We start from the raw sequence: 25,985 nt of genomic DNA on the forward strand, positions 1-25,985 counted from the left end.
GGCTGTGGATGTAAAGCAGGGCTAAGCTGAACACAGGGACATCACGTTGATGTGTGGCCCTCACTCCTTGCAAGATAAATGTGCTGCACCTGTGACAGTATGCAACTTTCTCCAAAGGTGCCAAAGAGGTGAATGCAAGTGGGAAGACATTTACGGTGCGGAGCTCTCTGCAGCTGCACGTGGACAGAAATGATGATGGAGTGGCCTACACCTGCAGAGTGGACCATGTGGCACTCACACAGACACCACAGCAGGCCACTGAAGTACTGGAGGTCCATTGTGAGTGTACACACTAAGATATGCACACACTCAAACACAAACAGAAGTGGAAAAGAAAAATAGATTAGAAAAAGGAAGTAGCTACGAATGCTTTTATAGCTGCAGAATCCTGTTAGCTCCAAAAAAGGAAATTTAATAATTTATCATCCATGAAAAACTCAGATTACAAACTCCAGGTGCTGTGTTTGAATCATGACAATGTTCTTAAAATGAAAGATCAAAAATTACAGTTCTTTTTCATGATATATTTTATCAAAACCTGTCACAGGGTGACATCTTAAATAATTTTATTTCATTAATATTTAGAAAATTATAGGATTTTGTTCAAGGACAATTCAATGAGAATGACCTTTTTTTTGGTTCATGCTTTTTTACCACTTAAATAAGAATATTTTAGTAAATCATTAAATTATAACACAATAGCAAGATAAAAATGGGATGGTAACTTTAATATGAATGTATTCCATATTGTCAGCCCTCACTTTGAGCCTTCTCTGTCTGTCCTAGATGCTCCACGTGTGCAGATCATCCCGTCCCTTGCAGTCCCTCAGGAGGGTCAGTACTTAAAGCTGGAGTGTGTGTCCAAAGGAAACCCTTCGTAAGTCACTCAACTTCTGTTAGTTGATGTCAGCCTTTTAAATGCTTCAGACAGGAACATGAAGCATGCCTTGTTTCTCTTTTATATCCTCTAACCTCCCAGGCCAGATCCTGTGATGTGGACAAAGGACGGGAGTGAACTTCCTGACCTGGACAGGATGATTGTAGAGGGGAGGGAGCTCACCTTTACTTCACTCAACAAGACAGACAACGGCACCTACCGCTGCGAAGCCGGCAACCACCTAGGGACCAGCAGTGCTGAATATGTACTCTACGTCTATGGTGAGTTTAAAGATGACTGACGTATGGGTAATTGTTTTTCAGGTAATCATGTCCAAAGGTAAAGAAACAAAGATAAATCTTCATCAGTTACTCATATGACAAAACATACAGATAAAGTACCTTTCAAATGAGAAAAAGCTGCAAGAGGATGCCTTGGACTCCAATAATGCTACAAATAAATAGTAGAAAGTATGAACCTCACAGACACAAGCACCAAACTCCATTGCAAAAACCAGGATTATAATACATCCTGATCTGCATACAGCATCAGTGCTAAGAGTGATTAGTGGTACTATCTCTCACCGGGAGAATAAGGGCCTTAGGTGACACAAATGCCACCAACGCCTTTCCTTAAATAAACCTGCATCCCAGATCCTCTACACACACACACACACACACACACACACATATACACTATGAGGGAAATGTGTGAGGGAGGCAGAATTTAGTGCTGCGTTGTCAGGAAGGATAAGTAATTCCTAGTAACGCCAGAGGAGGTGGGGGATAAAGGGACTCAGTGTGAAGGAAAATAGATAACTCTTCCTAGCTTCCGTTTCTCCTCTGCCATTTGTCTCTTGGCATAAAGTAATAATGCTTTAAAAAAAGCAGAGCAGTGACACATCTCTTCCCCCTCAGTTTTAAGGTAGTGAGTGATGAGGGATAAAGAGGCAGGCAGTTTTTGGCCAGAGAGACCATACGACTGGAGGTAAAAGAGAATTTCCCTAAGTGGATCAATAAAATATTACATTATTAACATTACACGAAACCTAAGGGGGTGTTTCATTTGCTCTCTTATTTAAAAGCATATCTAATCTGATGAACATGAGAGATTAAGCCATAGCCGATAGCCAGAGCTAGAGTGATTTCTAGTACGTTCTTGACTGCCCTTGGTGGATGTACAGTAATAACCAGATGTGGAGCCGATAAAGGATGCAACCAAGGTTACCGTCAATAGTTTATGAAGTGCTTTCTGATGGTCATAGCCAAGGCCACAGCAATATGTGAAAACCTCTGAAATCAGGAATGTTGAAATGTAATGCCACAAATGCTACATAACATACTGTAAAGTAACAAATGGCACACAGGGTGAGGGGAAACAAATTATTATTTGAGATATATATATATATATATATATATATATATATATATAGTGTGTGCCATTTGTTACTGTATGTTGTGTAGCATTTGTGGCATTAAATAAAAAATAATAAATAAAACATTCTTTGATATATATTATCCAAATGTATATATCAAATAATGTTTTTTTTCCTCCCCAGTTTGCCATATAAATAAGTGTACTTATATAAATCCCAATTCTGTATTTCTGTAATTCCTCTGTTTACATTTTATGACACATCACAGTAAAAGCTAATGTATATTTTCCGCATCCACTTGAACTGAACCATGCGCATCCACGTGGAACATACAGTATGCTAGCAAGGGTGGCCTGTGATTAGAAAACAGAAATAACGCATGCAGGTTATTTCTTTCTCCAACAAAAAATCCACAGAAGGATCTTGACTTTAGCCATGTCATTACACAAATGCATTGTTGAAAGTCAAGCACTTTATCACTTTATTACATCCATGTATCAAAATAACATTGTAAATGCCATATGAATAGAATTTTATCTTCTAAATTAAAGGTATTTTAATGGCTTACAATGTGATCTTCAGCTAGCAGCCAAAGTAGGGTATGTTGAGTGAAATTAAACTGGGTAAGGACAAGGTAAAATCCCAATGTTATACAACTCAAACTTGACTTCTCTGAATTAGTAAGGCTGTCGTCAAACTGTATTTTTTGATTTCATACTCATCTTGTGCAGAAGTTACTGGTACAAGACAGATTTACATTTGCTTGCATTTGTGTATATACTGTATGAAGACCTTAAATTCAAACCATCCCAAATGTAGTAATAACAATGTTTGCAGTTACATAGTCTCGCTTTGCCAGTAGACACTCCTCCAAAGCGCGCTGCAGGAGTGTCTACTCCACATAGCATTCGGGGATGGGAGGAAAATGTGCTCTGGTTTATTGGCATTTCTTTAAACCAATCACAATCCTCTTGGGCGGTGCTAAGCACTGAGAAAAGCTGCGTTGCCTCTGCAAAATAGGCTTGGAAGGAACTTGTTTTGGTGGAACGTGTACGTTTAAAAGTTGTTTTAGTCATGCAACAGAATACTCAGATTGGACAGATAGTCTAGCTAGCTGTCTGGATTTACCTTGTAGAGATCTGAGAAAAGATCAACCATAGTCCTCATAAATTGACTGGAGTTTAAAATGCCAACCCAAAGGAAGCCCAAGACAACAGATATCCGGCCTAAATAAGTGAAATCCGCGGATTTTCCGGTGGCAACAGAGCAATCCCGGAAGTGGAACGTCAAGGATATAGACTAGCAGTTACATTACTAAGATATTTAGTTAAATAATGTATGTCCAAGGTGCCATATTTACATTGAAAGCCACAACACAGGTCAGCAATGATGAGTGAGTGATACATACCATCTGATATTTTATATTATTTTATTTTTCCTTCAAATTAAAATCCTGTGTGAAGGCTATATTAAAAGCGGAGAGAGATGTGAAGTGTACAAGGTAAGAAGGCTGCATACCCATGTCTGAATCTGATTACCAGAGTTAAAAAGGGACATATAGCAGCATATTGATTAGAATCATCCAAGGGAAAATAAAAGTAATGTTATTATCTCTTTTAATAATGTAATACTCCACTCAAATCGGTATATCAGGGCCCTGTATTACTAACAGTAAAGCTTAAAAGTTTTATTTTTATTTACCCCTCCAATAACCCCTCACCTAATTGCCTGTGAATAGTTTGGGCCGGTTTAATGAGTGTCCCACATGCCAGGGTGTCTGCGTGCATCTAACAATTCCTTTAAATGCCAGCTGAATGTAACAACAAGAATAACCAATGCACATAATGACAGTGATGTTATTTAACTGACAAATTATACGCCACAAAAAAGGCAATTGGGTATGGGAGGGTCAAAGAGGCCTATTCATTACATGTTCTTTTGAAATGGCACCTAGTCTGTTCCTACCCTTCATTAGTGATTAGCACACCTTTTAGCCTTTCACAAGTGCCGCCATAATTCTTTGAAAATACCTTTTTAATGGTTCCCTTCCAACGAGGAGACATCTTCTCTCTAACCTCTTTCCCGAAGACACTTAGCTGCTTAGTAATTCATGCTTAGGCTGAAATGTCACTGAGACACACAGGACAGTTGGCCCTGGGAAAGAGTACCACAGCCAATTAAAAGCCTCAAGCACACCATAAAAAGCAAAATGACACAAACATAAAAGCCAAGGCGGTAGTCTAACCTTATTAACTTTGTCAAAAAATGTTTTAGTCCCATTTTTCCTGTTGTTTCATCATGTGACAATGAGAAACACTGCCTTCGCATGAAGCATTTTTACCGTGATCCTGTAGTGAGAAGTCAAAAACAGAGCATGGTAATGATGGCTTTGCAACCTTCTCCTGAAAATGTCCTTGCAAACATGGATAATTGGCACAGATCATTTGTCAAATGACTTTCTTCATTTGGTGTGGAGAGGTTCCCAGTGCAGGATCTATCCTCACAGATGTCAGCCAACATTAGCAGATTGTGGGTTAATCCTGATCTCTTGCTACAGAAATGACCCTCACATTCCAAGACAGAACATTTTAAATCAAAACGACGAGGAAAATATAGAGGATTAGGACTTAAACATAACATGAAGATGTCAACAAATGTTTCTTCCGTTACACTTTAAGTGCATACTGCATCACTGTTATTCAGATTTTGCACTTTGCCTAAGATACACCCACAGGCTATTCCCATCCATGCAGAAAAAGTCTTAATACAGCCAAAATCTACTCCTGTCTTTTTATTGATGATATAGATGCTAAATGGTTATAACACAAAAGTGCGTGGGAGATATTCAGCTATTTAACTATGTGTTTGTCTCTCAAATATGACTTATGAACATTGACCCTAAAGAAAATATTGTAATTAAAAGTCAATCAAATGAGAGGCCACAAAAAAGATCAGCAATTGAATTAATGTAAGTTGTGTGATGCAACACTTTGCATCAACAGTGATTCATTGTTGTGTGTTTTCAATCGTATGTATATCCTTTGAATTGTGTCATCATTTTGCCCTTTTTTGTTTCCCATCACTATATAATGTTTTGCAAATTTGTGTTGCTATTTTAAAGTACCTAACTTCCCCCATGTGAATTCATTTTTTGTGTTGTTGTATTGTTTTTGTGTATATGTGTCTGTCTTTCCTCTCCACCAGACGTCCCCACAACCCTGCCTCCATCCACCACTCCCCCCCTACCTCCCATCCTTCCAGATCCTACCGCTCTATTAGACACCCACGCCTCAGACCCCACAGTCACTGGCAACAGAGGTACAGTACCCCACCCCATGCATCTCCACAGCCCCCTCAGCATGCTACTGTATATCCCCGCTTCCCTCTTACTTTCGTGTCTCCTCCGTCCTATTAATTCTCTCTCGGCTATTTCACTTCCTCTAACGTCAGCATTTCTGCCTCATGTGGACACAATGAGACATGGAGAAACTAAGAACTGGCAAAAATATCTAATGATAAACATGCTTTAAAATCCCTCCTATCTTCTGATACTGCATTTTCTACCTTTTTTTTCTTTTTACCCTTTTAGTAAATATAAACTGTCTTGGACATGACAATGACATGCATGTCCATTGACATTTACTTGTTTTGTTTTTTTTAACAATAAGGACATTATTCCGATTGTAACAGTTTCTAAAACACTCCAGGTCATTGTATTCAAAAAGAGTCTAGCTGTTCAAATACCCCGTCCACTGTCCCCTTGGCATTCCAAAGACTTGGCTACGCCTGTGCCCTGAAACCTCAAAGAAGCAAATGTCATTTCCAACTGAAAATGTCTGGCCACTGGAGATGTCTCATCATGACTTCTAATGCTGTGTTCAAGCTTAGAGATTTCTGACTTAAAAAGCTTTTTCAGAGAGTTAACTCAGTAGCCATCACATGGGCATCTTACTGCTATATGATGTTCTTAGAGAATCTATTTCTCAATAATATGAATGTTGTTTATATAAAGCTTAGAGAATTATACCATAAAATATGAATAAATGGATGTCAATAAAGCTGAAAAAGAAATGCTGGGGAGGTTTACAGTACTGAGGTTTTCTCACATTTCCTGCACCTCATTCCTGCAGAGGCTGGCAGTGGCAGAGAGATATGGTTATGGATTTAAACTTTAAAATCACTGATATACAGTATAAATTAAATCGTCCTCATCCTGCAGGTAAAGGTGGCAGTCTCGCTATGTTGACTGTATGCTACAAAAACTGGCTCCTTGGAGGTTGAGTGTCACTTTACTGCTGAGGAAGAAGCTGAATCTTTTGTTGGACATGGAGGGATACCAGCTACATACCTCTGGAGGAATATTTGCTGCATCTTGGGCAAGGTTGGGGACATTAGATATATAGGGTATTAGAGTCCATTGGGCCCATTGTGTAGGCGACTCCCAGTCACCAGAAGGTCACTGGTGCCTGTCATGGCAGCAACCCAAGAACCTGCTGGTTGTGTCCAGAAAGATGTCATCAACGGGAAGAAATACTGCTGACCTGGGTGATTAAAGGAACAATTTGAAGAACTTGAGAATGTTGCCAACACATTGGAGGCAGAGTTAAAACACCTAGAGGAAGCCTTGCCTTCCTTCTGGTATAGGTCACTGAGGTTGTCAAAAATCCCTGCAGTTTAAAATGCCAGATGGATGAAATGTACCCTGAGGTGGTGAAATTTCTGAATATAGTTTTGCTCTCTTAGTTGACATGCCTCTTTAATGTTGCATGGAGGTTGAGGACAGCATCTATGGACTAACAGATGAACGGTGGTGGTTCCCATTTCTTTTAAAAACAGTACTGGAAGTGTTCTCCAAGTGTGCTTGTGCCAGTGTGCTGAAAAAAGACTCTGCGATTGTCAAGCCTCAGATTCAGATGAAGCAATGCAGATGTTGTTGTGGTAGTTGACCATTGAACCAGTCTGCATGGTTTATAGAAGTTTGTACATCCAATAATTTAAGGGCACGCGTGTCCCTCAAGACTTGACCGTGTCTGTCTTGGTGTCTTGTCGGGTTTTACGACGGGAATATAAATGCTTGGGCCGTCGTTATGAGTAATCTAGTCTTGTACAGTTGCAGTAGCATCTTTGCTTAAATTAGTTATATTATCCTATTTTGTATGCTGCCTTCAATTTACTACCTACTAGCTTACTATCTTTGCCCCAACCATCCTCCGAAATCACAAGTTTTGGGTAGTCAAATGGCTGACATGATTCCCCTTTGCAGAGTGTATGTTTGCATTAAAAGGAGAGAGTTGAGTTAATTCAAACATCAGATCAATCTCAGATGTTCTCTCTCAAACTCTGCAGGTGTTCCAATCTAACTGGCTCTGTATTTAAAAGAGTCTGTTGAGTTGGTTTGGGTATCTTACCAAGATGCCCACGGGAAACCTCTCTAAGGAGACTCTATAGTACATCCAACTAGGAAGAGACCGTGGGGCAGACTCACAACATGCCAGAAGGGTTATATATCCCACCTGGCTTTTGAGAGCCTCAGGATCCATTAGGAGGAGCTGGAGGACATGCCGGTTTTGGAATCACTGCAACACAGATGAGCGGCACAAGTGGCATTAAATAGATAGACAGATGGAATGGATATCACAAACTTCTGGGAAGATATAGTTGCTCTAGCCTATTAATCCTCCAAAGGATATCTGTATAATACAAACATGCATGGTGAATGTACAGATTATGGGTTTTTATTTTACATAATTTATTTTAAGATATACCTTCATAACCCAAAAGCAACCGAGTTAGACTCTCTTTGTTTGACTCAACTTTAGTTATCTTAGTAGCTGGAAAGGAAGTGGTAAAATATCCTGATTACTTTCACCCTGTTTCAAAAGCTCTCATGTGACTAAGTGGCTCACTTAATCACACAAAGGTTTGCACAGTTGGACAAAGACCTAAGACATTACAGTTGTTTGGTTGAATTGCAGTCCATCTAGTGATTCTTTCTAGTTGCATACTGCAAAACAATGCCAATAATGCTGACATGGCACCATGTCTGCTGCAGTAGAGTGATATGTCAATCACAGTTTTTGAGTGACATGTCAATTTAAAATGAATGTGCTGTGATAGGCTGTATGCAAATGAGCTTGCTCACTAGGTCAGTGTATATTTTGGTCATTCGATTTTCATTTCATAAACAGGTATTAAAAAACAAAAAACGAATGGTTATTTGATTTTCGTTTTAAAATACAAAATTTGAAATTGAAATACAAGCCATTTTTTTTCCCTTTTCATGGTCAAAAGGGGATGGGAGAAATTTAAAATATGTTTTTATTTTCATTTTCTATTTCTTATAACAAAAAATAAAATCACTCGAAAATAGAAACGAAAAAAGGCGTGTTTTTTCATATTCAGAGACCGGATGTTGTCATTTCCAATGGAACAGCGCCAGTGTAGGCTACCACTGTCAGTGTTGCTTTCAGCCCAGGCTAAAATTACTTTGAAAACCTAGCCATACTCTTGATAATGCTTGGAGAGACTTTTATTTCATAATGTCACATTTCTTTATTACCCTCTCTCCCTGCCTTCCTCTGACTCTCTGTCTCTACCCGCAGCAGACAACTTCGCCCGAAGAGAGTCAAACCACCTGAGGACTTGACTTTCAGTTCACGGCTGTAACGTTACTGTTACATTAATGTTACCTTTACAGCGCCAAAGTCTGGTCCCAGCAAACTTTCTGTTGCTGCCGTTAAGCTTGCTGATCTGGCAGAAAGTCACCGACGATTCGGGATCAGATCATGGGGATCAGACCTCCGGTGCTGGGTCTAATGTTATAATGTTCGCTGCTGCCGCTGCAGCTAGCTAGCAGGTGTAACCTAACCTGTGACCTGGGTCCCCGGTTCGCTCTATGTTCGCTCCCCGGTGCTGACTGACTCTGGTCCGTCTGCAGAGCTGGTGTTACCCGCTCTAGTTAAGCTGGGAATCAGACGAACCTGCTGCGCTCGTGTTTTCTTTGCAGATAGTGATATGCTTTGATGCACTGATGTCAGGCAGGCTTGCTAGTTGCTTTTAGTCTGAGTCTGTGAGATAACCAAACTTCCTTTGAATATAACGTGCAAATAAATAGACGGAAATAAATAAAAGTCCCCTGAAATAAATACAAGTAAAACATGTAGGCTATTGAACTATAATGACTAATGCATATGTTTATATGTATGCCTCATTTATGTATTTCATGATGTATTTCATAGCCATATTTATGTAAAGAGGTGCAAAAAACGGATGATCAGTCGCTCAGGAAGTTAGTCTATAGTTTCCCTCAACTGCAGCCTGGTTTAAAGCAAAACTGGTAGGCTACACCGGTGCTACTCATGGATGTATTAAGAGAACGTGCTACTGCCTTGAAAATGCAACATCCGGTCTGTGGCATTTTTTCATTTCTGTTTTCTAGTGATTTCATTTTTTGTTATATGAAATAGAAAATGAAAATCGAAGCATGTTTTAAATTTTCACATTCCCTTTTGACAATGAAAAGGAAAATACGCCTTGTATTTCAATTTCAAATGTTGTATTTTAAAATGAAAATCAATTTTTTTTTAATACCTGTTAATGAAATGAATATCAAATGACCAAAACATACACTGACCCTCACTCATATATCATCTTAATCATGGTTTCTAAACATTTTTATAAGTTTGTGACAAGATGACTGTGTAAACTCACTATTTCTAATAAGCACATAAAAATGTTTCTTTCTATTAGATAACATTTAACGCTGTACATTTTCTCACTCAACAGTACAAAACATAAGCATTCAACCTCAAATAGAATTCAAATAAAATATTAATACGAACAAATCAAGACACTGATCTCTTCTCTTTGTCCTAAGTTCTCTGCACTTTTTTTATCCAGTTCTCTCTAGCAGCTTTATTCAATTTCATTAATGTGTCCATTTTCTATACAGTCATGTGAAAAAATGAGGACACCCATGCTAAAGTTGACTAAAAAGAGGAATAAAGAAATCATCTTTTGGAAATTGATCTTAATGCCTTAATTAAAAAAATGAGGAAAAATCCAATCTTTAAGGACACCAATTTTCTTTGTGAATGAATAATGTATCGTAAATAAATACATGTTTTTCCTTAAAATACAGGGGACATAAGTAAGTACACCCCTATGTTAAATTCCCATAGAGGCAGGCAGATTTTTGTTTTTAAAGGACAGTTATGTTCACCATACCTAGAGATTGGCATGGGGTACTTTCCATAAAATCATCTCTCAATGCAAATCAAACCAGCTATTAGGCTAACTGAAATAAAACCATGCCAGTCTCTAGGTATGGTGAAGGCTATGTGATGATGTGGGGCTATTTTAATTCCAAAGACCAAGGGAACTTTATCAGGATGCATAGTATCCTGGATCTATGAAATAACTGGCCTTTAAAAATAAAAATCTGCCTGCCTCTATGGAAATTTAACATAGGGGTGTACTTACTTATGCCCCCTGTATTTTAAGGAAGAACATTTATTTATTTACGATACATTATTAATTCACAAAGAAAATTGGTGTCCTTAAAGATTGGATTTTTCCTCATTTTTTTAATTAAGGCATTAAGATCAATTTCCTAAAGATGATTTTTTTTATTCCTCTTTCTAGTCAACTTTAGCATGGGTGTCCTAATTTGTTCACATGACTGTAAATGTTGCAGAGTTTAGCTTCTGTCTTGTCTCTGCTTTTTGTTTGCTCCCTCTGAACTTCATGGCGCTCCAAAATCAGATTCACTCAGAATAATTTCCTCTATTTACCGCTGCTTTCTCTGAATTAAAGTTCTTAGGATTCTTGACTTCCCCTCTACATTTTTCTAGCGAAAGCTTTTGTTTCACTTTTCTCTCACCCGCTTCTTCTCTTCTACCCTCACATCTCTCTGAAGACCCTTTTAGATAACAGGCTTCCACGTGTTGTTGAATATTCCTCATCAGCATGTCTCAATTCTTCTTTGATGTCTGTTTGTGTAGTGCAGAGACACAAGAGAAGCTGAGCCTCTTAGTGTATATCTTCAGGGAATCTAAGTATCAGACTCCTTCACTGCATCCCTAGTCACTGGATACTACACTATCTGCTTTCATGTGTCTACTTGATTTATTACCAGGTCTTTTCACAGGCTCAGGATGGAATCAAACAACTGTGGAGCTGTACCAGCCCCATGACATTTTGTCTTTTTAATAAAGTTGTCTTCCTGTGCAGATTAAATAGACAGTGTAGGTTCAGCTCTGCAGCCTGTATGCAGATTATTAGCATATTTTATACTTGATGAGCTCTTTCAGGTGCACCCATCTTTTCTCTCTTGTACTTCATCAGCACATTTTTCCAAACAGCACAACCGTACCTAAGACTACTAAGACTAAGGCTTCTTCCAAAAAGAAACTGTGGGCAGAGAAGAGACAAGCAGTTGGTGGTTAAAAAATAATAATTAAAAAGCAGTTATACAAGATCTTCAAGATCGTCAAGAACTCTAGATTCAAATGTATTGGCTTTCATTTAATGGATGATCGCCTTTTCCCAGCTGAACCATGTCAGCCTCATTAATATTATTCATCCAGGCTAAAAAAACAAAACATGGACAGTAAAAAAGGTAATTTGGAGAATCAGAATATAGTTTGTTAAAAACAAAACTAGATTATTGTTGTATGAGAAAGTGTCCTGAGTCTCCCAGACCTTCAGTACCAAGACCTCAGTCATAATTTATCTTCTGTGATATAAGAGCTAGGTCTTTTTGGCTTAGCCCTGTTAGCTACCACGGCAACCACAGGCCAATGGAAAAGCAAGGTGAGGCTGATGGACTACATATTCTCTACGATAGAAATATAAGGTCAAACTATCATAAGGCGCCTGGGTAAATTTGAGTTCCAACAAACTGGATGTTATATTAATTCAACATAAAATATCCTTAATATTAATTGAAAAAAATAAGTAATGCTTGATACTACCCATTACTCATATATAACCATTTTGGGGGCTTTTTGGCCAGGAAAAACCTGAATGAGTTTAGAGAACAGTGAGGTCCAGATGCAATTAGTGTTTTTTTGTGCTTTTCACTTGTTTTCATGTATGCAAAAAAAAGCCTTTTATTGACCAACAAGATATTATCCCGCACAATCCAAGAGTAAAACAGATATTCTGTATTTGGATGACAAGTGTAAACATGGCCACAGAGCTGAAAACAACTTTTTCTCTCTGACAATGAGTTGTTCTCCTCTCGGTGTTTGTGAGAAATTAAATGTGACATTATTTTATGATTTGACAACATCTTTTTACGTCTACTTTTGCCATATTAGTGACATTGAGTTTTAGTGGCAAATACACTAATGCACCATTTAATGGAAGCATGTACTCATCCTTGCAGGAATATTAATGAATAAATATTTGATACTGTAGACTCAGCGGTTCTAATGGGAAATGTAAATTTGACAGTAACCCATGCCTTTAATACTAACTGCTGTCGACCTTTGTGGTGTAGCTGGTGGAAAGGTATGCAGGAGATTCCTCTGTTTTTCATCTGGACTGTGTAATGCCAGGACTGATGCATAACTGCAGTCTGTGATTCACTTTATTAATGAAGTGCTGGCAGGTATGCCCAACACACACACTGCTTCAATGGCCCAGCCATCCTTAATGGCTATAATAACTCTTGTGCTAAGTATCAGAGGTCTATGCAATGTCATAAGTCCCCCCCACCACCACCACCACTGAGTTCTTTAAAATTTGCCAAATGCTTTTTCATGGCTTGCAAATTAGCTTTGACCTTGTGGAGCTGAAAGGTTGAATCATGCACAAGGGTTTCTTTGGTGTTTAAAATATTTACTATTCAGTTCTCATAATCAGCATTCGTGTGGCCAACCTTAGCCCATGTAGCCTGATATTGCCACAGAAAATGGCCCACTGCATAGCAGACAGCAATTATTCATGCCTAGTGTCTCTGCCTGTGGAGAGGACAGAAAAACTAAAATAATACCTCCTTAAAGAGTAAAAGTTCTCTTTTCTGTGGTCCATTAGCTGTTCCCTGAGAGGAAGGAAGTAAAGAAATGCATCAACAACCTTGAGACTCTTAATCAAAGTGTATACTATAACGTGGAAGATATTACTAAATTGTCTTAAATTGATAAAAAGGGCCAGGCATGGATTGGCCGTTGGGAGAAAACTTGCTGCAGAAAATAAATGAACTAAAGACGATGAAACAGATTACTCAAACTCCTTTAGTAATATGCTTTCCAATTTTAAAGTTTTAAGTTTTAATTCCAGTGATTCCTGTATTATCACAGTTACGAAGTATTGAGGAATTAAAAGGACAGGTTGCACTCCACAGGTAATGTTTTCTGTCTTTAACCCCACGTTCAGCTAATTAAGCTACTTTAGGACAAACCTTTTGTGAAAATTCAAATAGGGAGGTTACAATTTTCATTCCTTGGAGGTATTTGTGACTGCTTTATTATATTGCTTTTGATCTTGTTTTAAATGGAGGGAACCAGTTAGGCCATATGATGAGTGAAATACATATATTCTTGAGGGCAGGTGTCCAGGGAAGCTGGTTGTTTGATGTGTTTAAACCAGAAAGGCTAGGTTCAGGTTGCAGCATCCCCTGAGGTGGTGAAATGGTTAAATATTGAACAGTACTGACCATCTTCTCTCCATTTTATGCCATAAAACTGAGGCGCACAGGAGAAATTAAAACATAATGCAAAGGTCTTTCCTCTTATTGCTGGGAAATTTTTATTGATGACCTGTCACATTAACTCGCTTTGGGGAAGAATTATAGCAACAATTTGGAACAAAGTGTAGAACAGAATAAGAGAAATCATTAGATCCTGGGGCTAGTGTTATGAATTACATGTAATATCCCTTCTATTCATAAAATCTCAATGGCAGGGGACACTTTCGGCAATCTTCAAGAGGCACACACATGCATGCACACATACATGCGCACACACACAGTTGAGATAGTCTAATTTTCATTTGTTGACATGAAGTTTTATATATGGTCCTTTATTCATTTTGCTCTGCTTGTCTCCCTCAGGGGATTGTTGGGCTTGTGGTGGCAACTTGCTTCCTCCTCCAAGATCACTCACTCATTTCTGTGTGGGCTACTGTTTCTGCTGCTCTTGTTCTGCTGTTGGCTCACACAAAGCAATTCTTCTAAACTAACCAGCAGCATAATGCAGTTTATGTATCTGAAAAACAGCAGCAATGTATGTACTGTATGATTAAGTTACCACGGGTGAAACATTGATGTCATCTCCCTGCCTCTTCCTTTGTTGTATTTTATTGTTGTTTTGAAGAGGTTATGGATTTTGCCGAACATAGAGCTGCTTTGATATATTTATTCTTGCATGCAACTTAATGAATTCATATGATTAATTATCTTACTTTGCTTTTAACTTCATGCTGTTACCCTGCTGACCACAATTTACTTTCATTTTGAGAAGAGAGAAAGAGGTTGTTGAATATGCATGATAGTGCTTTATTGAATGATTAGCAGAAGTAATTTGTTTTTAGAATCTAATTACTCCACTCTGACCTAGCAGGCAATACTGTGCAGGACACACATGCCCATGTCTCCTCTTTTCTGTCTTTCTAACTCACATGCATGGGTGCATGCATTTAAAAGTGTATGCACATGTGTCTTTCAGCCCTCTGCTACAGCCTCCAGGGACTCTTTCATCTTGGTAGTAGAGCAGCATTAGATGCAGATTGGTGAATTTCCAGTCTCAGCCAAAAAAGTTGGGCATAATTGACTCATTGAACAAGTAAGGTCTGCAGGCACTTTTCACCACTTTCTCTTCTTTACTTTCTCTCTGTTTGCAGGCACTCTTTCTTTTTAATTTTCTTATAAATTTAACCATCACTGCAGCGGAATTGATGCGAAGTAATATGTGTCTCTTCATGTTTCACTTTTAATGATGTAATGTGCAGTGTAAAGCCATTAAGGGGGAGGCGTAAAGGTATTATTTATTTGGTTCCCTACTTTTGGTTGCAGTTTATTTCAGGTAAGCAGACTGTATCTTATGTAAGAGTCATTATCCCGTAAAGAAACATCGTATTAACTGCAACAACAAAAAAACTATAGAATATGCGCTCACACACAATCATGCCCACTCAAATATTCCCTGACCCACACCACAGAAACAAGGGCACTGCAGCTCTCCCATACTTAAGCAAGCTGCTGCTTTATTGATCTGAGCAACTGAAAACACTGCTCCACAGAGCTATATCTAGCGAAGAGACAAAAACTGTAATCCAAAAGAAGAAGAAAAAGATGCCTGTAGGGGATGAGAAAGAATTTTAATATTAACACATGTAATACCAAGGAGGAAAGAGAGAGAGAGAGAGAGAGATGTATGTTAAGCTACAAGTATGTGAAGGACATTTGAGTTGCATACTGATATGATTCCAGGACGCTGCATCTGATCAGTTGAGATTTTTAATTTAAAAGATGACTTTAGATGAAAGGCAGTGCATATGATGGTATAGTGTCAAGCCCAAGAGATGCTGTAACAATACTTTACACGATGGCAAACATCTCCTGTGAACTTCTCTATTAACAGGGAATATGGTGTTTGAAAACTGAGATAAGGACACATACTACATACAGACATACAGTAAGTTGCCCATGCAACAAGCATTCTTTGACAAAGTGATGCACCATTGGCTGCTCACATAAAGAGCTCTCGCCTGTTTATCTGTTGATTTGGCAATGCAGCAGTAGCCCTATCTAAGCAGGTGTAAACTAGCTTAGTGCTCGATACATACTGCCCTCGCCGGTTTTGAGTGTGAAGCAAAAGTTGTGTATACTTTGCTGAACCTGAATTATTTTTGTTTATGTTTCATGAGGAAAAACAAATATAGATAACTTTATTACTATATTAACTTATTTACTTTCGACCCGCTTATTTACTATATACTTAATTATAACTTTACTTGTATATTCCTACAGCTTTAGATAATCTGACAAATGTGCTTGTGAGTTGTTTTTTCTTTGCCACCTGATAGACGATGAAGTATTATATGCAACTAACCAAACCAACCAAGTCAAACCATTTGGTACTCAAACTGCTCAGCCACTCCAGTCAGCTTCCCTTCTTAGATATTTAATAGATTTCCCTTTCACATTTTTATACATGAATGAAAAAAATAGACTTCACCACTTAATGTATGATTTTGTAGAAAGTAAGGTCAGATGGTATAAAATGAAAGTTACGATCTGATTGAAGTCGAATGTCAGCAGGTTTTTCTTGTAGACTTATCATTTCTCTCCAGCTGAGCCCTTGATGGAATATTTGAGCTTTCACTCAAACTAATAATGTTCCTTTGCACATAATTTCCAAATCCGTGTACCACCTTTTTGGAGCTAATCTAGGACTAACGATTGTTTAGTTTTGTCACATTTCAGTCATGATGAACAGCAAACTTTTCTGGAAGTTTGGCATAAAAGCAGCAGCCATCCCACATGCTTTTATTTTGATGTGCAGTAAGCTTCACATTTCCTGCAGAAATGTCATTCTATGATTATTGTCATTTAATCTGACCGGATAATATGACTCTAAATTAATATTGTTCCCATTTGTAGTCTGCACATCCACAGGATAACTATCACATATCCTTTCACAGAAACCCCATATGGAGCCAGTATCAGTGAAACAGATCAGATGAGGAGTTAGTGGGGCAGTTTACTCCAGAAAACACTTTTGGTTCAGTTCGGCCAAGCACTGGCTCACAGAAGCCTTGAACCCCTTTAATTTATTAAACAAGCCCAACTCGCAAGGCCAGGCGACATGGTGAGTGTTATAAATATTAAAAGAGGAGTTTGCTCTGCCACGCTCCCATATTAAATCACACAGAGAAGAATGTATGTGCCCTTATTAAAAGATAATGTGTTCTGGAGCCATAAAAATGTATAACCCTCCCCTCTAGATCCCTCTACTGTGTGTCTTCTTTCCTTTTCCTTTTCAATCTCTACTTTTTTCATATCCTTTCTCTGTATGTCTTTATACACATGTTTACACAATTTTCTCATACTAGAACAGAATACATAAGATCCCAATACTGTAGATGAACCGTGTTTTGACAGCACTCACATGAAACATATTTAAACTTTGTAAGTTGTGATTATGCCACATGCTTCTGTTGCTTTATGAGTTTCAAGTTAATATAATTCTCCACTGAAAATCTAATCTTAAGAATCAAATACTCACCCCCAGTTGGCTGAAAGATGCCTTAATCAATTTAGCATTGCACTTCTATAACATTGTCTGACACACGACGGACAGTTTAAAAAAAATAACCCGATTGTCATTTTTATTCTACACATTCTGCTTCCTTATTAAAACCTGGCGCCTACTTTACCCACAATGCAACTCAACCACCAACAGTATAGCAGCAGCTAATTTATCCTTGAGAGATTTAAGATTCAAGTGACATCACTTGAGGCGATTTATCAGACTTTGTGCAACTCTCTCTGGAGCTACAAAAGGCTTCATAACAAATAGGCTATCATACAACTTTTTTCACACATAGTACTCCCCAAGACCTGTAAACAGACTAAGATAGGTACAATTCGTGAAGTGTCCCTTTAATTGGTGTAGCTAGCTCCTTCACAGACAGACTTTGCCAGTAAATTGCTTAGTATGCTACTTCTGGCGGAGCATTGGAGCTATGAGGAGGCAATAGCATATATAATAAGTAGTGTATTTAGCAATGTTGTGGAGAAACTGTCAGTGATTGTTACATAACGTACAAATCTACATGGATGTATTGATACCTTCAACACATATTTGGGCCATTGGAATCTACGTATATAAACTGACTTCAATGGCTAGCTTTCAAGAAGGAGCAAGCAACAATCTATTCAGAGCAACCTTTCAATTCTACGCAGAGGAGAGATTTTCGGTGGAGTATTCCTTTAAGGAAGTGATGCAGTAGCAGCAGGATCAGACAACATGTTGTGGAAGTGTCCAGGGGTTTGACTTCCAGCCCAACCTCTTGTCAAGTCATGTCAATTTTATTTATATAGCCCGATGTCACAAATTTGCCTCAGGGGGCTTTACAGTCTGTACAGCATACGACAACCTCTGTCCTTTTCGACCCCCGCTTTGGATTAATGAAAAACAGCCCGAACAAACCACTTTAACGGGGACATGACATAACACCAATATATTGCGTGGCCAAACTGTGTAGTACTCTATAGGCAGACATATGACTGTGTGGTCATGGCTTGTTTGTACCTTCACTGATTTGAAGCGAAGTAGGAGGTCGGCAGGTTTTTCTTGTAGACTTATCATTTCTCTCCAGCTGAGCCCTTGATGGAATATTTGAGCTTTCACTCAAACTAATAATGTTCCTTTGCACATCATTTCCAAATCAGTGTACCACCTTTTTGGAGCCAATCGAGGACTAACAACTGTTTAGTTATTGTTACATTTCAGTCATGATGAACAGCAAAGTCTTCTGGAAGTTTGGCGGTTACAGAAGTATCTATCTGTCGTGACAGAGAGTGGTGAAGAGACACAGTCATGTGTGTAACTAAACGCCCGAGTCCTCGCCCTGCTGGGCCGTGCCAGGGGAACATTCCTCTACTCTCTGCTCCACTGACCAAGCAGAACTGCAGCACAGTGAAACCACGCCGCTCACGTCTGTGTGTGTGTGTGTGTGTGTGTGTGTGTGTGTGTGTGTGTGTGTGTGTGTGTGTGAGTGCGTGTGTCGATATGAGTGTGTGTCTGTCTACTGGGAGGCAGTGAAGTGTGACGGCCTGGTCACTCAGACCATGGAGAGTTATGGACCGAGAGCGAACCAGCTGTTCAATTTGGCCACATGGGCGGACACAGAAAGAAAAGGAGAATACTGAAGATAAACAGTGTCAGTATACGACATGTGCTGTATGTCTAAACCACCATTCTATCACTGCTTACCCTGCTCTGACATTGCCATATTCTAGCTATCATGAGCCGACATACACACACAGAGTGACAGGGTGGTATATGGCATGCCCTGGCGCTCGGAGGAGGATAATGAGATGAGTGCTAATTTCTCAGGTGTCATGGACTGATATGAATAATACAGGCTATTCCATTACCCATCAACCCCACCGCTGTCTCTGTCAACTTTTTTCGATTCACCTACAGTGGACACCCTCAGTGTCACGTCCTTACTCTTAACTTAAATAACCTATAAGCCAGACTTTGTGGAAAAAGGAAGTTGAGGTGAGTGAAGGAAATAAGCTTCTTCTTTTTTTAAATCAAGGGAAATCTTTGATGGGTTTTTGCATGAGACGTGAACAGGCTCATCTTTACTTTTTCATTACTCTGCTATCATTTCCACTGCTTTCCCGACAGCTGGGGACCTGTAGCAACTCGCTAACACACAATTCATTTTCCTAACAACAATCCTTCCTCGCCAAGAAACAGAAAAAGATTGATCTTTCCTTTTTATTTTCCGTGTGATGATTTATTTACTGTGTACTACTCTTCCACTGCTGCCCTGGTTTGCATTTTGGGGACTCCTGGGGCTCCGTGGGGGTGATCCTGAATTCTTCACTTCTTTCTTCCGAATCCATCTTTCATTCTCTTTTTCCTTCATTTTGCAGGGCGAATGTGTGTCTGCTGCTCTTTGTATCAATGTAGTGTCCGTCTCTCTTCCTCCCTCTCTCTCTCTCTCTCTCTCCATTTTATTATTCTCAGAGAGCTAGGCAGCTCTGCTCTGACTGTATGATGTGAAAGGAGAGAGGAATGACAGCAGCTCATTAGAGCAGGAACGAGCTGGAAATAATCTTTTTCCTCCTTGCTCTGTTTTGTATGATCTGTCTTGTGCTGTTCCTCTGCCCTCACTCCCTCACCTCACCAACCGGCGCCTTCATCTGCTCTCTTTGTTTTTCTCTATGTCTTTCCTCAGATCCCAACGCTCTGGGGCAGCATGGCACTGACCATGCCTTGATCGGAGGAGTGGTGGCCGTAGTGGTCTTTGTCACCTTGTGTTTAATCATTGTTCTGGGAAGATACCTGGCCAGGCATAAAGGTAAAACCACAGTGGACCAGACCTGAGTCTCTCAAGGCTCATGGAACTATGGCAAAAATATACTTTTACCTGTTACATCGTGCAACACATTATGGATCCCATAAATAGAAGTAGGACAAAGAATAACAATAAGAGTTTTAAAAAGTTAAAAGTTAAAGTTTTTATATTAAACTGAGAGTTGCATCACATTATTTGGACGTCCAACTTTAAATCTTAGCTTCCATCATTGAGAACAATAACAATGTTTTTTGATACAGGGTTTTACACACTTACTCACTGCTGTATTTGCATATCCTGTACTATCCTGGCGTTCCATCATTCTGTATGATGTAGCATTACTGATGTTGTCTTCAGATGTGTTTTTCACCTCAGGCAACAGACACCATGCAGGGTTGCTCTGTATTTGTTTTTCCTTGATATAGGTTTGTTTTCTGTTTCCTTAGGAACGTACTTGACAAACGAGGCCAAAGGGGCGGACGACGCGCCCGACGCCGACACAGCCATCATCAACGCTGAGGGCAACCATGCACACGCAGAAGAAAAGAAAGAATACTTCATTTAGACTGCAGAGGGAGCTGTGCAACTCTCTTCTTCCCCTTTTCCCTATTTCAATCTCTATATCTCTTTTTCTCTGTCTCTGTCTCCCCCTTTTCTCCTCCACCTCTGACCACGGCCCCCGCCGTGTCAACGAGGAACCCACAGGCAGTCCACAGACAGAGAAGTTCCCCAAGTGTTTTCCTATTATTGCCTTTTGTCTATCATTTACATCTTGTCCATTATATCGTTTTTTTTCTTTGTTTTTTTTGGCAGTCGGTTTTCACAGGCAGCTTGCCATCGTTGCTGAAGTTATCCCCTTTCTCATATTTTTCCTCATCTTTGACATGAATGCCTGGAAGTCTGTATATCTACCATGACTGCTTCTTACATGAGCCCTTCTTTATCTTCTCTCCTCTTTCCTCTTTAAGCAGAAACCCCAACACAACACTATATCCCCTTTGTTCACACACGTCCACAAACACATATCATATCTCACATCAACACGGTGCCTAAAAATACAGACGCCATTGAACTTCTGTCAATGCCTTCATGTATCGTCTGTCAGTAGCAATGTAAATGCTTTGTAGATGGGTTAACTGGACCATAATTGCATTGCTTAGCTCACAGCTTTTGATTATGCATTGCGTTTATTTTTATTTTAATGAAGACCTTTGCTGTTTACGCCTTATACATGTCTATCACACTGAATATGGTACTTTTAGATCCACCTCTCCAACCCCCTCCTCTATAAATAGACTTGTAATTAAACAGTTGACCCTTGTAAGATAAGAAGATGGCTTTGTGTAACACTGTAGCAAGGTTTGTCAGATAAGTGTATAATATGATTTTCATTATTAGGGTAGGGGTAATAAAGGGTAGTGTGGAAATGATTAGAACAGAGAACACACACAGACGCTAGATGAAGCATTCCATCGAATAAACTCAATCAAGTATATAAAACCATCTGCTAAATCTGCTGTCCCTATGTACTTTTGTCTGTATATTCCTCCAATGCCCAGGCTGCAGTTTAGCGAACCACCAACACCTTCAATGTCCTCTTGACAGCTTAATGTAGTTTGTGATTCACATAAAGGGTTCAGGTGTACAGAAAGAATCCCTCTCCTCTCTCTAAAAGCTGTATAAATTGTATTAAAATGAGTTTAGCTTTCCACTTAGAATGTTTATGTTTATGTGACATTGGAATAATTTTAAGGCTTATGGACCCCATGAAATGTAAAATTAACCAAATATACAGTAACAGTACACAGTTACAGAATGAATTTGAAATTAGGTGTTGATTGATGATTTAGAGAATAGGAAATTTAGTGTACATTTTTTAGTAATGTAATTTTTTTCCATTTCATTACCCTCTCAAGCTTCGCCAGTGGTTTGTATACACATTCCTGTTCACTTACTGGCTCATAGATAAGCATTAAATCATATTGTTACTTTATACAAATAGTGGTGACATCAGTTTGACTAAAACCACATGTTTTTGTTTCTATTGCCACCTCTGCCTTTCGGTTTAACAAGTTTCTAACAATTTAATTAAACTTTATATATCACCAACATGTCGAGACTCCCACCTCACAAACTGCATAACTGCTCTTCTTATTTCCTCCTTATTTTGTTGGAGTCGCTCTCCATGAACTGAACTTTGATTTCCATTTCATGGGGTCTTCAAGCAAATAAAAGAAAATAAATAGAGAAAAAAAACAACAGTGTGTGAGTGCTGGGTCATATATCTGCAGGGGCCTCCTTTCCAAAAACTAAAAACTGAAGACAAATAGAAAAGCACAAAGATGTCTGTGAGTAACTGTGTTCCTTTGCCAAGAACTACATTGCCTCGGGAATTCAAATGGGTAGTGGAAAGATGACAAGGCTTTCTTTGATTCAATTCTGGAAGAAAAAAAATATGTAAGCTAAATCATGTTTTTATATAAAAAAATGTTTTTAATATTTTTGGTTTAAATAGTTCTAAGCTCCCTGCTGTGTATTGTGTCTACTAAAATGTGGTTGATTGTGAAAATTGCTGTTAAATTCTGAATTCCTTCAAATTTGTATATTAGCCACCTTATCTATTTACTTTTTTTATTTTTCATTGCATAATCCTCATTGGGACCTATTTTAAATAAATGTATTTTTCTTTAGCACAAGGCATGTATGTAATGTGTGAGGACTAAATTGGTAATACACATTAGCATGTTTTTGTTTGATTTCTTTTCATATTTTAATTTATTGGAACTGAAGATATTTAAGAGAGAACTGCAATGAAATGATTTGTTTTGAAATGAATGTCTTAATTTTGGAGAGCAGTGGCTTCTTGTGTTTGTGGCGTGCTACAGATCGGAGGGATTCGGTGTTGTAAAAAAATGTGATGAAGAAAAATTACAAAACTGAACAGAAATAGAAGAAAATGTGCATCTGTCTTCTTCACCAAATCCTTCAAATACAAATTGGAATTGAAATGCATTCAAAGAAACATTACCTTAATGTTGGAGGCAATACATATTTCACACACACTAAGAGAAACTTAACAAATCCTTGTAAACAACTTCTGTTTCTTTTCATATATCCCTAGCATTTTTCTTTCATCAGTTTGCAGAAGTTTGGCTAATTTACTCTCTCCGGTGAAAGAGTGATAAACACTGTGGCCTCTGGAACTAAAGACTTAAAAGCAAGGCTCTAATCTACTAAGGGAGCAAATTTTTACCAAGGGCAATAAAATAGTGGGCCCAGCTGTCTCCAATTTGGTGGCCAATTTACATCATTATGCAAATAAGGTCAGCAAGTGAGGTCTTTCTCTATGTGTTATAACTCAAACACTGCACAAGTTGGGAATCATTAAACCTGTCACCATGGATGTAGAATTTAGGTTGCATATTACATTTTAAATATGGTAATGATTTGTTTTAAAAATGCAGAAGCTTTGCCGCAATTTCCATATGTAATCATTTTAGTGCACTTCAATCAATATATCACTATTTCCAGGTTTGACTTCAGCCTGAAAACGTTTCTTCAGTAGACCCAGACTAAAGCGTCTGGTCTTCAGAAAGCTTCTGTATCACATGTGTGTATAGATACATTTATCACAATGATGTAATGTGTTTTTTTGTTTACTTTTCTATCCTCTTTTCATTGTGTCTTAAATCAATGACGTCAATTTAAAATTTCTGTTGCTTTACGCCTGTGTATCGAATAGATTTGTTGATTGTGAAATCAGAGAAACAGGCTGTTTTATATTAAATGAATATTCATAAATAACCAGGTCTGCAGTGATGAGTTGGTGTTTAGAAATGAAACAGGTGCCATTTTCTGAATTATGCCCTCTGGCTAATTTGATGGATATTTCTTAGTAAATGGTGAAATGTTTTGTTTATTGTTTTTCTTTCTGAAAACCACATGTAAATATTTGTTTTGACATGACCGTAATGAGCTAATTGGTTGCAAATGGCTTGTTATGATAGTTAGACCAAACCTAAATCTTTCTTTAATTTGTTAAACAACATTTGTTAACAGCCTGGCGCATACCATCATGCACTATTTTACTATGATAGAATCAACTGTAGCTGTTACATCTTTGGGTCGGTTATCAGTCGTTTTTCTTTTTATGTTGTCGGTTGAAACTAAGCTTTAAACTTTTTGCCTCCTTGCTTTCCAACATATATCGGTTCAGTTAATATGCGCTACATCATGGGCCTCTAATTTCATCCTGGCGGCAGGACAGTAATAGCGTTAACCATGGGCACTTCTCCACTCGCCTCTGTTTGGTAAATTTCCTGGCTCCAAAAAAAAGCACTTTCTTTAACTGAAGGTGGGAGTGATACAGCTGAGGTTACTTGTTTATGCAAATCAGGCAGTGAAATACTGGCAGTAATTTTGGCATGAAATTGCACACAATTTTGTGAACACGTTTCATGATGGCAATTACACATATTAACAGACCTGTTCAATACAAAACTTGCATGTGACTTTTAATTATTTGTGTGTTCTACCCATACTTGTAATAGGCAACAGACAGTAATTATAGGAACACATTTTATTATACTAAACGTTACTGTCGATGTTGACTAAGTGCATTGATATCATTATGTTATAAAATAACATATCACAAGATTTCAGTGTATACTGAAATTTAAATTCAACTTTAAAAGGGACATCAGAACATTCTAGGATGCATATTTGGGGAGCTGTTTATTTGTGCCTTGCAACTGCACCTCCAGTTTGCTTTTCTACCCTTCTCCTGCCTGTATGCTTCTTTTAAAAAGGGATGAGATGAGCTGATGTGGTTGGTGATCATTGAAGCTTGTCCAAACTCCACCTGCTGAAACGGCATTATGTATTCATCCTGTTACAGCCTTTGCACCACACTGCACTGCCCCAGGAGAGGACCTCTGGTCACAAAATATTGCATTCAGTCGGGGCGCACACACACACACACACACACACATTTTTGCTCAAGTTTGCGCTCACAATTGTCCCCAATCTCAGGAAATTAGAGGCCCATATCCACTAAAAATGCCAACTCTGAATCCCTTTAAAAAAAAAAAAATGAGGGATGAATGAGAAAGTAATGGCCACTTTGAGTCATAATCTGTCTAAAATGCTTCTTTTTCTTTAACAAAATTATGGGTTTGCATTTTGTTTTAACTCAATGGTTGTGTTTTCCGCTGCAGTGACGATAGCATGACATGGCCCCGTTCAGTCCTGAAATGACAACAGTGTGACACAATTGCATATAAAGATTTTTCTTTTTTTAAACATATCTCTTTTGTTTTGCATCTCAGGAAAATATTTCATTTAGAGATTTCTTTTTGTTTGTTTTCGGTCTTAAAATGGAGACTTGTAAGCACTTCGCCCTCTTCTTGTCCCTGAATGCTGACACCATGTATTTGTTGAGTTTAAGATTATCGCAATGTTAATAAAATTATTCAGTGATTCTTCAGTAATTCTGTCATTTGGATATTAAACTTAAAAAAAAATGTTTTTTGATATGATCACTGGCTTGAAATACTGACATTTAGAAATATGCTGCAAATAATCATGAGTTTCAAGAATGATAAAGTGGACTTGTGTTTTAGCTTCTGGTAAATAAGCAGTTCAATGCTTTTGCCCTCTATCATGATGTTTTCCTTGTAGCAACGCACA

At 38.4% G+C, this 25,985-nt stretch overlaps 1 protein-coding gene across 2 annotated transcripts in view; it reads left to right on the top strand.

Moving 5' to 3' along the window:
• cadm2a (cell adhesion molecule 2a) overlaps nucleotides 1–25,782 on the top strand; it is a 224,677-nt gene extending 198,895 nt beyond the window's left edge. For both annotated transcript variants that reach the window (XM_078266238.1, XM_078266239.1), the window contains 6 exons: nucleotides 118–279; nucleotides 787–877; nucleotides 980–1,158; nucleotides 5,457–5,570; nucleotides 20,178–20,300; nucleotides 20,744–25,782. In XM_078266238.1, the coding sequence (XP_078122364.1) occupies nucleotides 118–279; nucleotides 787–877; nucleotides 980–1,158; nucleotides 5,457–5,570; nucleotides 20,178–20,300; nucleotides 20,744–20,862 (788 nt within the window). In that variant the 3' untranslated portion in view covers nucleotides 20,863–25,782. The remainder of the gene's footprint in view (nucleotides 1–117; nucleotides 280–786; nucleotides 878–979; nucleotides 1,159–5,456; nucleotides 5,571–20,177; nucleotides 20,301–20,743) is intronic.
• The last annotated feature ends 203 nt before the right edge of the window (nucleotides 25,783–25,985 follow it).

Source organism: Sander vitreus, chromosome 13 (genome assembly GCF_031162955.1).
Source record: "Sander vitreus isolate 19-12246 chromosome 13, sanVit1, whole genome shotgun sequence".
In the NCBI taxonomy this organism is placed as follows: Eukaryota; Metazoa; Chordata; class Actinopteri; order Perciformes; family Percidae; genus Sander; species Sander vitreus.